Below are 13,587 nucleotides of genomic sequence, written 5' to 3'. Positions count from 1 at the left end.
GTCAGAGAGGAGGACTTGACTGGAGGGCAGATGAGTGAATAGATGGACAGATGGAAGAATGTGTGACCAGATGGATGAATGGTGAGTCACTGGGTAAGAAGGTGGTATTTGGTTGGGTCATTGGAAGGGTGAATGGATGGGTGTTGAATGATCTCATGGGTGGATGGCTGGGTGAGTGGATGATTGGATAGAGGGGTGGATGGGGTAGATGGATGCATGATGGGAGGTATGGGTGGATGATAATGATGGAGGGGTGGGTGGGTGGATTTATGCGTGCATTTTGCAAGTAGAGGAGTAGCCGCAGGGGCAGTTCCACCGTGTCTTCTAGGGTTGCTGTGAGCCAGAATTGACTCTGTCATGAGTTTCGTTTTGTCTTTCTCGCTGAACCGACGTGACTGGTCATTAGAGTGGCCGTGCAGTTGTGTCGCTGGCCTCGCTTTGCGTCTTTCCATCCAGTCGTTGCCAGCCCTGCCCCAGACAGTCTTGTTGTCTCGTGTGCTTCTCTCCCTTGAAACACGGGGTTCCCCAGCTCATAGATCGGTCTGACGGCACCGCGAGCAGTCTCTCACGGCGCTGATAGTTTCTCCACGTTGGCATCCTCCCTCCTTCACACAGCCCTGCACTTCAGGAAGCTCTCTCTGCCCGCAGTCAATGCCGACTCACAGCAACCCTCTAGGGAGGGGAGCTGTCCCTGTGAGTCTCTGAGACTGACTGGCTGGGGGAGTAGAAAGCCCCATCTTTTTCCCTCGGGGTGGCCGGTGGTTTTGAACTGTGGACCTTGCAGATGGCAGCCCAATGCATAACCACTACACTACCAGGACTCCCCAAGAAGCTCACGGGGAAACTGCCATCGTCTTTTCAGTCCATCTTCTCATGAGCTCCCCAAAGCCTCCTCGCAAGTCTGTCTTCCTGACTCGTTCTCCCAGCTGTGCTGGGCCAGTCTTCTGAAGGCAATGGTCATTCTGTGCTTACATCCAGCCACACCCCCACGCCTTTTGTATCGAATGGTCCCCTCCCCTCCCGGGGGTGGGGGGGGTGTCCCTGAGTATCTTCTGCTCTTGTTATAAGACACCATTCAGCTAGGATCCCATTTCGACCCATCCTACTCTGTTATGATCCTATCGTGATAACAAAAGAAAACTATTTCTAAGCAGGGTTATTCAGTGTTAATTATTGGGAGGGAGGCACTATTCCATCCACACCAGACGCCTGGGGGAGAAACAGTCTTTGCCCCTTCTAGTGTCTGTCTGGTGGCTCTCAGCTTTCCTTGGCTTCTGGTCACATCCCTCTCATCCGGTGGTTCTCAACTTTCCTAATGCCTCGACCCTTTAATATAGTTCCTCATGTTGTGATGACCCCCAACCATAAAATTATTTTTGTTGCTACTTCATCACTGTCATTTTGCTACAGTCAGGAATCAGGCGACCCCGTGAAAGGGTCGTTCAACCCCCAGATTGAGAACCACTGCCTCTAAGCGCGGCTGTGGCCCTCATCTGACCACTGCTGGGCTGTCTCTGAGGATCCTGACCATTAGATAGGGGGTTGGTCCATTGGAAAATCCAGGTTGATCTCCTTGTCTCAAGGTTCTTAACTTGATTATAACCTCAAAGACCCTTTGTCCAAATAAGATCATGTCCCAGGTTTGAGGATGTGGGCCTGTCTTGTGAGGGGCTGCTGTTCCCCCCACTACAGGTGCAATCAAAGAGGCCAGTTGATGCCCCACAGAAGGCAGTTGTGGGTGATGGGCACAGTGCAGGGAAAAGCCTGGTAAGGCCCTTCCAGGCCATGGGTGGGATTTCCACACAATGACTGGGTAGGCCGTGGCGAGTATGCTGTGTGTAAGCCACTGAGGGATTGGGCCGGTAGGTCACATTGTGGTAAATGGCAAAGAGACCGAAGTTGTTAAGGATTTCGTCTTGCTTAGATCCGCAATCCATGCTCATGGGAGCAGAAGTCGAGAGAATCCAAAGACAAATTACATTGAGTGGGTCTGCTGCAGAAGGCCTCTGTAGAGTGTTGGAAAGCCAGGGTGTCCCTTTGAGGAGCAGGGTGTGTCTGACCCAAGCTGTGGTATCGTCAGTTGGCTCATAGGCCTGTCAAAGTTGGACAGTAAATGAGCAAGACTGAAAAAGAATCCATGTATGTGAACGGTGGTGCTGACGAAGGCTATGGGAAGCACCCGGACGGCCCAAAGAACAAACACATCTGTCACGAAAGAAGCCCAACCAGAAAGCTCCTTGGAGGCAAGGGCGGTGCGACATCATCTCACGTCCTGTAGACGAGTTGGCAGGAGAGCGCCGTCCTGCAGAAGGACGCCATGCTTCCTCAAGCAAAGAGGAAGCCCTTCTGCAAGATGGACGGTCACCGTGGCTAATCGGTGGGTCCAAACCTAAGAACCATGTGAGGGTGGCACAGGACTGGGCAGTGTTCACTCCGTGGTACACGGGGTCACTGTGAGTCAGCACCGACTCAGTGGCACCCACCAACAAGGGCTGGGCAGCCGCTAAGAATGCAAACCAGGTGTGTTGAACTCGTGGAGGCTGGGCGTGCAAATCAGGTATTTATAGCCCCGTGGAGGAGATGGGTCAGTTCTGAAATCCCAGTAGGCTTTAAAAAAGACAGCCGATCTCTAAGCAAGGGGCGGGCCTCGCGGAACCAAGAAGAAATGGGAACCAGCATGTCATTGGGACCTGGGATCTCTCTGCTGAGAACCTCCTAGACCCAGGAGGCAGAGGAAGCAGCAACAGAGCCCAGATGGCAGCGCAATCAGAGTGAGGTGGCTGCAGAGGGCATGCTGAACCAGGGAACAAGAGAGCCGGGCACCTCCCGGCAGGAGGCTTCCTGGTGGAGTGGCAGGCCCCCAGGCACGTACTGGCAAAGATACCGAGTTGTGTAACCCTTGCTTGAGGATGGCAGAGGCCAGGCCAGGGGCTGTCTGCATGGCCGACCAAAGAGTCCCTCCTGATCCTAAATTGTATCCTGTCACCGTAGAACCCTGGTACTCAACTGCATCAGTCCTCAACATAATCGGATTTCGACTCGAAATTTTGAGAAAATTTTGCATCGGAGCTCAAACAAAACATCGGAATCCGACCAGACGCACGTGATTCTTATAAACAAAAGCAGTTCGTGTTTTTGGTCACTTGGTGTTAGTTGGCGTTGTTAGTACGAGTATTTTAAACCTTTTGAGGCCGTGTTCCAAGCGTTTTGCTATAATTTTCTTAGTTTTGTGACTTTTTGTACTGTTTGTAGATAAAAAAACATGGGTCTTAGGAGAGAGGTTTCTTTTGAAAAGCATCATCATGATAAGGAACTGCTTAACCATGGTATCGATATTGTGGATGATCATTTAGTAAACCCTTTCAGAAAACAGCTATGGAAAAGCCCACAGCAGACCCCATGAGACAGATCTTTGTTTGTTTTTTTTTTAGAGACAGCCAGCCAGGTCCTAGTGAAAAAAGGCAGAGAAGGGAGGAAAACTCCTGAAAAGCAGCTCCCAGTTGATTTGATGGAAGGGGAGTCCCCTTCCAAACATGACTGTCTCCATCCCTCCTCTCCACCTCCGTGTCCACAGATCCAGATCCTCATCCGTCTCAAGGTATAGGCCGTACTGTAGTTGTTACAAACTCATTTAATGTTGTGTTTCTTATTTAATTTATATTATTTAACTATGGACTTTTTGACTTGGAAATTTTCATGTCATGTTTTGTATAAAAAGGCAAGGCTGGGGTAAACACCTGGTAGTCGAGAACAGATTAATCCGTTTCCAGTTACTTCTTATGGAAAAAAATGATTCAGAACTCGACTGCATCGCATCTCGACGCGCCTTCTAGAACAGATTCACGTTGAGGTCCGGGGTTCTACTGTACTTCTTCAAGAGGGGAGCACTGGTGTGCTGCTGCATTCAGGCTGCTCAGAGGTTCAAACCTTCCAGCAGCTTGAGGGAGAAGAAAGCAGCTGCTCCTGTACATGTCTACAGCCTCCAAGGGGCAGCTCGACCCTGCCCCAGAAGGTGATGAGGAGCCAGAATTGGCTTGGTGGCCTTTTAATTTCCTAATCAACTACATGCTTATGAACATGGCCTGTGAGTTGTGTGTGGGCGATTCCATCACGTGTTGAACTCGGGGAGGAGGAGTGGCTGGTGTCGGAGCTGGTAGGCAGGTTGGAGGACGGACGGACAGACGGACGGATGGGCGTTGGACCTCTGCCTCATGGCAGTCAGGCTGCTGATGCTGACAGTGATTCTCTTCCCCTTGGTTGAGAAAGAAAGACGCAGGTGCCTGGTGCCGCCGTTGTCACACTTTCAAAACCACGAGGTACATGTGTTCCGGCACCACCAGCCGTCCACGCCAGCAAGAGTCGGAGGGGTGGCCTTGTGGGGGGCAGGGAGGAGGGCAAGATGGACACCCTGGGTCAGAGCTTGTGGTACCCTGACTGCCCCGGCGATGCGTGCACGTGGACCATCTTCACAACAGAACGTGGGCACCTCCGTGCCCTGGTCACGCAATTCAAGTTGTGCCTCCTCTGTGACTGTCCCTTCCCAGATGCCACCCCCACACCACACCGCCACCGCGGGGAGGTATCCTCCGCGCCCTGCTCCCTTGCCTGCTGTCCCCGGGAACGCTTTGGTTTCTGGGGCACCGGGTGTCCCACGTGAGTGAGGTCATACAGCAGCTGGCCCGTTGCGATGGGCGTACAGCAGGACTTCATTGCTTCCTGTGGCCGAGTGGAGTCCTGGTTTAGCCCCACCCCCACCAGGTTTCTGTTGGCGCCTTCACCTCCGGGTGTGTGCTTTCGGCTGCTGGGTCGCGTCCCACTTTCTGAGGAACTCCCTGTAGGTGCCCTACCTGTTTCGTCACCACCATTCTGCCAGCGGGGAGGCGGCGTGTCACTGATCACGCCTTCAGGTAAGGACAGGGAGCTGTGGGTGCACAGCCCTGTACCTAGGCAGCGGAAGCCCATGGGGCTGCTCTGGGCCCCACAGCACATTTCTCTTCCTCTGTGCAGTGACCCCACGGTGGCCTGCTCTGCAGAGGCCAGGCCCGAGGCTGTCCCCAAGACCCCCCACACCACCCCTGCTGTCACGAGAGAAAAGATCCGTTCACGTTTCCACAGCAGCCATGACCTGATCCACCGCCTCTTTGTCTGCATATCAGGTACGCACTGGGGGCTGGGGGCTGCTGGCAGGGTGGGATGGCCACCCTAGTGCCCAGTAGTGGATGGGGAGCTCTCTGGCTGCCTGGCCCGAGTTCGTTCCCATGGCCTCCTGCAGGGACAGGGCCCCGCTCCTGTAAACAGACCACGTGCTGGGTTGCTGATCGAAAGGAAGGTGTTTTGAGCCCACCTTGTGGTGCCCTGGCAGAAAGGTGCTGCCTCCCAGCAACCAGCCTCTGAAGCCTGTGGGGCCCAGTCCTGCTTGACCAGCCCCGACTGCCAGGGTGGCCAATACGCCACGCAGTGGGGACAGACAGAGGCTTAGTTCTCGAGGCCCATACACCAGTGCGTGGTCAGTCTGGTGTGTGGCATATGGTATGTGGTGCGTGTACATCTATGTGTGCCCACTGTGTGTAGTATGTATGGTATGAGTTTTGGTGTGTGCTGTGTAGTGTATGATGTATGTTTGGTATATATGTGTGTTTAGTGTGTGATAAGTATGGAGGTATGGTGTGTATATTGCATGGGTGATATGTATGTTATATCTGGCATGTGCAGTGTGTGTTGTATGACAGGTATGTTATACATATCTGGTGTGTAGTTGGCATAGCGTATGTGTTTGGCATGTGTCATGTGTATATTATCTGTGTGTGGTTAGCATGTAGTATATATAATAGCTGACATGCATTCATATGTCACACATGATGTGTCCTGCCCAGCCTGTACCCCACCTCTGGGGAGCAGGAGGTCTGGCCATGGCTGTTGTCCTGGTCCTCCCTCGGGGCTGGCCGGTTGCAGAAGGCAGCAGCGAGGGTCAGTGGTCCCAGAGCGAGGCCAGGTGTGCTGAGACCCTGAACTTCTGCAGCCGGCAGCTGCCCCTGCCAGAACCACCCGGCTTATGCTGAGTTCCACCTTCCTATGACCTGACCACCCCCAGCTCAGCCTGGCCTGCAGAGACCGAGCCAGAGGAAGCGCTGCCCTGGGCTGGGGACACTGCATTTGGCAGTGGGCGGGGCTCTCCCCAATGTGCTGTCAATGCCAGCAGCCCGGCAGCTTATGTGCGTGTGCAGAACGCTGGTCTGAGGAGGCTGAGGACAGGAAGGCCCTGCAGGTTAAGGTGGAGCATTTTCCTGCGAGGAGCCAGTGGATTGTCTCTTTGGGGGCTAAGCATCACCTTCTCCCCGAGTGGTCTTAGGGTGTGTGGAGTCCCCGTTGAGTGATCTGAGGATATGTGGAGTACCCCGAGTGGTCTCGGTGCGTGGAGCAACCCCTGAGTGGTCTGAGGGCCTGTGGGGTCCTCCCTGGGTAGTCAGAGGGTCTGAGGGCCTGAGTGGGGAGCCAACCCTGCAGGGTTCAGCGAGACTGCAGTCAGCCTGCCCAGCACAGCCCCTGTTGACCTGCTCTTCTCACCTGCCCAGGTGTGGCCGACCAGCTACAGACGAACTACGCCAGTGACCTGAGAAGCATCCTGAAAACGCTGTTTGAGGTCATGGCCACCAAGCCCGAGACAGACGACAAAGAAAAGCTGAAGAAGGGTGAGCGCCCACTCACTCAGGCTGGCTTCGTGTGGCCACCCTGCCCCCTGTCCCCAGGAAAGTGGGGACAGAGAGCCGCCCACTCAGGTCAGCTGTGTGTGACTTTCCTGCCCACTGTCCTCAGGAAGAGGGGCCAGGAACCTGCCTCTCTCAGCCACCCCGGCTGGGTTTTCTGTGACCTGCATGTCCCCAGTAGAAACAGCTCAGCAGTTGCCAGGCAATCTGCTGGGGGCCATCGGTTATAAATTCCAGAGAAGGAGGGTCATGGTGGGTGGGTGAGAAACAGCCTCAAACCCGGGCCGTAAGGTGGGCAGGCCCCCAGGGCAGTGGACAAAAGCTACAGGGCTACCCTCTGAGTGCAGGGGCAGGGGTGGTGGTAGATGTGAATTCCCACATTGGGGACCCTGGAGACCTTGGCCCAGAGTGTGTGCATGCCCAAGCCCCTCTGCCCCAGGGCATTACCTGGGGCTGATGACTGTGCTGCTTATGATTGGTCTCTCTCTCTCTCTCTCCCTCTCTCTCTCTCTCTCTCTCTCTCTCTCTCTCAGTCACCCAGCCCCTTCGGCGGGCGGCCCTGGAGGACTGCGCCCTGTGCCAGGAGACCCTGTCATCCTCCGAGCTCACAGCCAAAGCCCGAGATGGTGACTTCGAAGGTACAGGAAGTCGGGCCAGCCCTGGGGCACGGCTTCTGGATGCTTCCACCCCTCTGCCATGGGGTCTGAGCCCCGGTGGTATCATGATTATGAGTTGCGAGGCTGCTAACTGCAAGGTCAGCAGTTTGAACCCACCAGCTCACTCCATGGGAGAAAGAGGAAGCTTTCTACTCCTGTAAAGAGTTCCCGTCTTGGAAACCCATCAGGGCATTTCTGCTCTGTCCCCAATGGCAGCCACTCTTGCTGAATGTGCCCTGGGCCCAGGGAGCGCTTTGCCAGGTGGGGTCTGGGCACCTGGCATAGGACACTACCAGTGTTCTGGGCAAGGGGACTGAAGCCCAGTAGATGCCCACCACTCGGCAGGGGCTTGTTTCCGTGATTCTTAGCACCATCTTGCTGTGGAGCCCACCAGACTGGGGCTGGCAGGAGAGCCTTGGATCTTGGCCCCAGGGTGCCTCTAGGACATATCCGAAGGGGCTTCCAAACATTGTGGGCAGGAAGAGCAAAATTCCCATGACCATTTTGAAGTCCCCGTGTATACATAGTGAGAGAGAGAGAGAGAGAGAGAGAGAGAGGAGAGACAGACAGACACACCACACTCATGGAGCCCTGGTGGCTCCGTGGTTAAACACTTGGCTGTGCATCTAAAGGTTAGCAGTTTGAATCTACCAGCTGCTCTACCAGAGAGAGATGAGGCTGTCTGCTTTCCTAAAGAAGAACCCCCCTCCCCCTCGGAAGCCCTCTGAGGCAGTTCTGTGTCCTGTGGGGTGGCTTCTTGTTGCAGTTGATGTGACAGAGACCGGTTTGTTTGTTTAGTACATTGTGCCTGTGTGAGGTCCTGCTGGCCTGTTCTGAGTCACAGAAACCAAGGCACAGCAGAACAGAACAGTACCGGGTCCTGCGCCATCCGCACACCTTGTTCTTACGCCGGAGCCCGTGGTCCCAGCCACTGCGCCAGTCCATCTTCCTATTATCACCAGCCCTCATTTGACCAAGCATGATGACCTTCTGAGACTGGTGTTTCCGTGTGACGCGTCTATCTGTGATCATTTCAGGGACTTTGCAGTCATATAAACTCACAGTCCGTCCAGTCGGTCGTGCTCAAAGGGCTCTTAGGAGAGCGTAGTCCTCCAGCAGAACCTTGCGTAGCCGTTGGGCGAAACCGTGGGCTCCCGCAGTTGTGGTGAGGCTGGCGCAGGCCGGCAGGCTTTGCTCTGTGGAACTTGGAGCCGCTGTGTGTCCGAGCCAGCTCGGTGGACCCCAGCGAGGAGCTGAATGATGGCCTGAAGGTGGCCTCAGTGAGTGTTTTTGATTTGAGCTTTAAAGACCTCTCTGCACAACAGTCCCAGCAGTTCAGCCAGCTTCGGAAGCTCCTGAAAGTCTGGAGTCGGTGAGAATTTGAGGATCTGTTTTGTATTTCCCCACTTTGGATCTGGAATCTTCTGTGCAATCTTGGATCAAAACATTCAGGAATGGTAGCAGGCACTCACACACCCTCCTCAAATCCCCACCCCCCACCCCCCGCCACGGCTTCTGGCCTCAAAGCAGAGGCAGCCCTTGCTCACAGAGGTGGTCAGCCACACATCCCATGTCCTCCGCCTCCCCCATCGGTCACCCCAGGTGAACAGAGACCCACTGCTCTGCCTTGGGTGTGGTGCCTTGCAAGCTTTTAAGACCCCCTGCCTCCAGACCCTCTGCATCTCAGTGGGAGGTAGAAGAGAGGCTCTCACTTGTTATTGGGCCATTTAACTAGGATGTCCATGAAACCAGGACCCAAAGTCTTCAGCGCCAGGAAGCCACAGCTTCTGAGGTTTGAGCTTGTAGTGGGTTTGGTTTTGGTGTGTGTGTGTGTGTGTGTGTGTGTGTGTGTAGAGACAGACAGACAGAGAGACAGAGACCTGGTGGCACAGTGGTTTTGTGTTCAGGTGTTCACCAAAAGGTGGGTGGTGCAGGCCCAAAGGTACCTCTGTGGGATAAAAGATTAGAGCCAAGGAAATCCAATGGGGGCACTCCTATCCTGTCTTATAGGGTTTCTACCCACACTGTCACACACACAAAATACAAAGACTCCCCTGGTCCACAGAGGCGAAGAGAGGCACTGACGTGTCCACGGCCCAGAGGCCAGCTGGCAGGCCGGGGGTTCCTGTGGGTCTGTGCCTCCAAATCTGAAGACTGGGCAGCAGGAGGAGTGGGAGAGTTCTGGAGAAATGTCCTTTCGGTGCAGAGGCAGGACCCACCCCAGGGCAACCCCCTATTTTGCACGTCAGGCCTTGAGCTGAGGGGACTGGGACTGATTGGATAAAGAAGTTCACCTTGCACGTGCTGGAAGGGCGTCTCGATCTGAAATTACAGGTTCCATCATCCGGGGTGGCTGTCATGGCCATGGACTGGTGCTATAACAGATGCACAGCCGGTCACCCCCATCAGAGAGCCCGAGATGGCACGGAGCCAGGCAGCCTGCTGACCGACAGCTCATCAGCTCTCCATGTGCCGGAGGGAGCACCAGTGGCCCCATCGGTTAAGCATCAGGCTGCTATCCAAAAGGCCAGCAGTTCGAACCCAGCAGGCATTCCTTGGAAGGTGGATGGGCTGTGGCAGATCTTTGCCCTTGCCCTCCTCCGTCCAATGGCAATGCTACGAGCCGGGCCCACCCAGTGCTGGTGGGCTTGCCGAGAGCCAGGGGCAACTCAACGCAAACCTGCATCTGAACCGACAGCTGAGCCAAGGTGCTCCCTGAAACCGACCATCACACTGGTGGCCTGACCATCCAGGTGGCCTGGGCCAGGATGAGGTGCCCAGCTGGGATTTCATTCATGGGCACTTCCCATATCCACAAGGAAGGACCATGCCAGCTAGTGAACTGAGGTCCAGGGGGGACCAGAAAGCACGTAGACAGAGGGACTGGTGGCACAGCCCTGGCCCCACAGTCACCCAGCTGACCGCTCCTGGTTCTCCTTGTCACAGACCCCCCCGAGTGGGTCCCGGATGAGGCCTGTGGCTTGTGCACCACCTGCAAAGCGCCCTTCACCGTTATCCGCCGGAAACACCACTGCCGGAGCTGCGGGAAGGTGAGTGGATGCTGGGGTCTCACAACCTGATGCCAGACTGTGCGCATCTCTCCGGCACGCAGAGCATGCGTGTGTGTGGGGGGGGTCCCTGTGCTGAGGCCCCGCATCTGCGCCCCGGCCCACAGGGCATTCGTCCTTGAAGCCCACGGCTGGACCCCACTGCTTCCAAGCTGGCGTGGGAGAAGATGCTGGAGGGGCTGAGCCCTGGTGGCACAGTGGGGTCAGGGTCTGGCTGCGAACGGCAAGGCTGATGGTTCAAACCCACCGCCTGCTCCAGGGGAGAAAGCGGAGGCTGTTCTGCCTAGAAAATGTTTCCAGCCTCAGAAACCCTTGGGGGCAGTTTACTCTGCCCGGCGGAGCCTCTTGGAGCCAGAATCTCCCCGATGGCAGCGGGCTAGACTGGTGCTTTGTTTATAGTCTGGATTCAGCTCCTGGAACCAAGACCTGCACCCCAGGCCCAGCCCCACAGGTTAGGTCCAGGCAGACCCCACGCATGTCTAGAGGCTGCTCTGGAGGGGAGGCAAGAGGCACATGGAGCTGGGGTGGGAAATGGGGAGGCCCTTTTTGGCTGCAGGGACCCCAGCACTCCCCCCACCCCATTTCCCCTTCCAGATCTTCTGCTCCCGCTGCTCCTCGCACTCGGCCCCACTGCCGCGCTATGGACAGATGAAGCCGGTCCGCGTGTGCACGCACTGCTACATGTTCCACGTGACACCCTTCTACAGTGACAAGGCAGCTGTCTGACCCATGCCCGCCCTGCCACGGCCCCCATTTCCGCCCTCCCCAGCTGCACCTCTGGGATTCTCATCGCATCTCATCCACCGCCGCTGCTACTGCTGCTGGGGCCACAGGGCTGCCTTCCCATGCACCCTAGGTGCCTGCCCCTCGAGAGCTGGGTGTGGGGCTGCTGCACCCTGTCCCTGCTGCCTTGGGGTCCAGCCACTGTGACCCATGCACTGCTGGTGCCCTCACATGAACCCAGCCGGGGTTACTGGCAGAGCTCCAGGCAGCCCCAGGCCCCAATCCGGAGCAGGTGGGGGAGGGACACACAAGGGACAGGGCAGAGGCAGGTCACGGCAGGGCTCAGCCCTCCTCACCCACACCTCATCCCCTTTGCCACCACCTTCTCCCCACCACGGCCCTGCCTCAGGGCCCGCTGGCGCTGATGGGAAGAGCGCCAGCCATCCCAGGCAGAGGGCCCTGGGCCTCCTCGGGAGGGGCTGGCCCCATGGCCGCCCTACTGTCCCTTTCCCTCTGCACCCCCCTGTGCCCAGGACTGTCCTCAGAGCCGATGGGCCGTGCCAGGCCAAGGCGCTGGCAGCTCCGGTGCAGACCCCTCCTCAGGCTTCAATCTCAGGCTTCGTTTGGCAAGGATGACTGCGGTTTTACTTTCAGAGAGAGGGCGGACCTGCCGCTGCTTTCAGAAGAGAAACCTCCAGGTGCCTCCCCAGCGGGTCAGCCCCGCGCCAGGACGGCCTCTGTGAGGAGAGGGAGGGGACGTCACCGAGTGAATGGTATTCTGTATTTGATATTATCTTTATTTTCTAAATGCTGTAATTTGGAGCCATTTCCATAAATCTATTTAAGGATGGCAGGCGTGCCCGGTGCTGCTCTGTACAGTGTTCTCTTGATTGTTCCGTGCGTGTCAACGACTAGGCGATGAGGGGCACAGAGACAGCGGTTCCGCTCCACCAGCCGCTCCAGGGGAGAATCAGGAGACTGCCTGGTTCTTCGCCTCGCCGCTCTATGGCTTTGGGACTCGGGATAATTCCGGGGCAGGACTTGGCTCTCCCTGCACCATGCTCAGCGCCCAGCACTTTTATCACAGGGATCCCCAGAGTGGGGCCCTGTCCAGCCCCTGAAAACCCCAACCCAGGCTTTTGGGGTCCAACCATGCTCTCCCCAAGCCAGCATGGGGAGTCTCAGCCTGTGTCCCTCTGCCCCGCACAGAGGACTGCCTCACTCAGCACCCTGCAGGGGCAGGTACCCTGGGGGAGGGTGCAGAGGGGGGCCGCCTGGTGGGGTGGCCGTGGTACTGGTGTCTGTAGTCATGGCTTTGAGTCCTATTGACTTCACTGCCAAGTCCGAGGGTAGGAGTCCCTCAGAGGTGGCTGGAGAAGGGGGTGGGGCTGTGAAAAGTGGAGACATACCCTCTTCTTTCAGAGATTGGGGGAGGGGGGCGGCAGGCTCCGAGCAAGGCGGAGCAGCAGAGGAGAGGCTCTTGGGAAGGAGGACTCAGCCCCTACCCCCTGGTCTCACATGGCTGAGCATCAGAGATGTCCCCTGTCCCCGCCGTTGTATAATCATCATCAGCTGATGGGGGAGGCTGCCCCTCACAGGGTGTCGGCCTCTCGTGAAGCCACCTGGAGGCCCCCTACCTCAGCCGTCACCTTCTTATTCAGCCATGTCGGCCCTCCGATCTGGGGTGGGACTGGGAGTGGGGGTTATACTTCCCCTCTCTGCCCAGCTCAGACAAGGGGAGGCTGCATGGACCCAGGGAGGTGAGGAGGGTTGTGGCCCTGGCCTAGCCCTAGAAGCCGCCCCACCAGCCTTGACCCACCCACATGTAGGACTGGGGCGGCACTGCATGAATCCAGGTACCCGACTCAATGCCAGAGCTCTGAGCTTGGGTGGGGTCTCTGATGGACCCAGTGGACACACACACTCCCCTCCCTGCCCAGCAGCTGGAGGGACACCAGGGGCACTGCTCTGGGGTCCGAGTCACCCACCCTTGCTGGCTCTCGGCCCTCGGGCATGATGTCACTGCTCTCTGTGCTTTGGCGCAAACAAATCAGTGCCCCCCAGAGGGCAAGAGTCCCTGTAATGTCACCCCAGGAAAGCTGCTAGAAACCGCAGGGACAGGGGCTCTGACCCTGGCCATGGCCCGCAGCTCCCCAGGACGCAGGCTGCCAAGCCCAACAGTGATGGGCCGGCTGGTGAACAGGTAAGGGATTATTTAGCGTGTGTGGGGGCCAAGGGCCTCCAAGTACTCTGGGCAGAGAGATGGGCTGTGTCTGGCCTTGGGGGCGTCACAGCTGGAGGGGAAGCCCTGCAGGAGCCCCAGCCCAGAATCTGACAAACCACAGAGAATCACAGCTGAGCCAGGAGGACTTACACCGGAAACCAGCACACCCATCCTGTGGTAATAGTCTTTTCCCTGCCATCAAGTTGATCACA

General features: G+C 56.8%; 1 protein-coding gene across 3 annotated transcripts in view; it reads left to right on the top strand.

Annotated features, from left to right (window-relative positions):
* The window catches only part of ZFYVE28 (zinc finger FYVE-type containing 28), a 100,284-nt gene extending 88,282 nt beyond the window's left edge, over positions 1-12,002 (top strand). For 2 of the 3 annotated variants that reach the window (XM_075544614.1, XM_075544615.1), the window contains 5 exons: positions 5,008-5,156; positions 6,573-6,689; positions 7,238-7,342; positions 10,307-10,410; positions 11,023-12,002. In XM_075544614.1, the coding sequence (XP_075400729.1) occupies positions 5,008-5,156; positions 6,573-6,689; positions 7,238-7,342; positions 10,307-10,410; positions 11,023-11,154 (607 nt within the window). In that variant the 3' untranslated portion in view covers positions 11,155-12,002. Of the gene's footprint in view, positions 1-3,431; positions 4,908-5,007; positions 5,157-6,572; positions 6,690-7,237; positions 7,343-10,306; positions 10,411-11,022 lie in introns of those variants that run through there. The other variant, XR_012783497.1, reaches the window with a different exon arrangement.
* Positions 12,003-13,587: the final 1,585 nt, after the last annotated feature.

This window comes from Tenrec ecaudatus, chromosome 3 (assembly GCF_050624435.1).
Source record: "Tenrec ecaudatus isolate mTenEca1 chromosome 3, mTenEca1.hap1, whole genome shotgun sequence".
Classification (NCBI taxonomy): domain Eukaryota; kingdom Metazoa; phylum Chordata; class Mammalia; order Afrosoricida; family Tenrecidae; genus Tenrec; species Tenrec ecaudatus.
The sequence above is the reverse complement of the archived record's forward strand: the minus strand, read 5'-3'. Positions and strand labels throughout refer to the sequence as shown.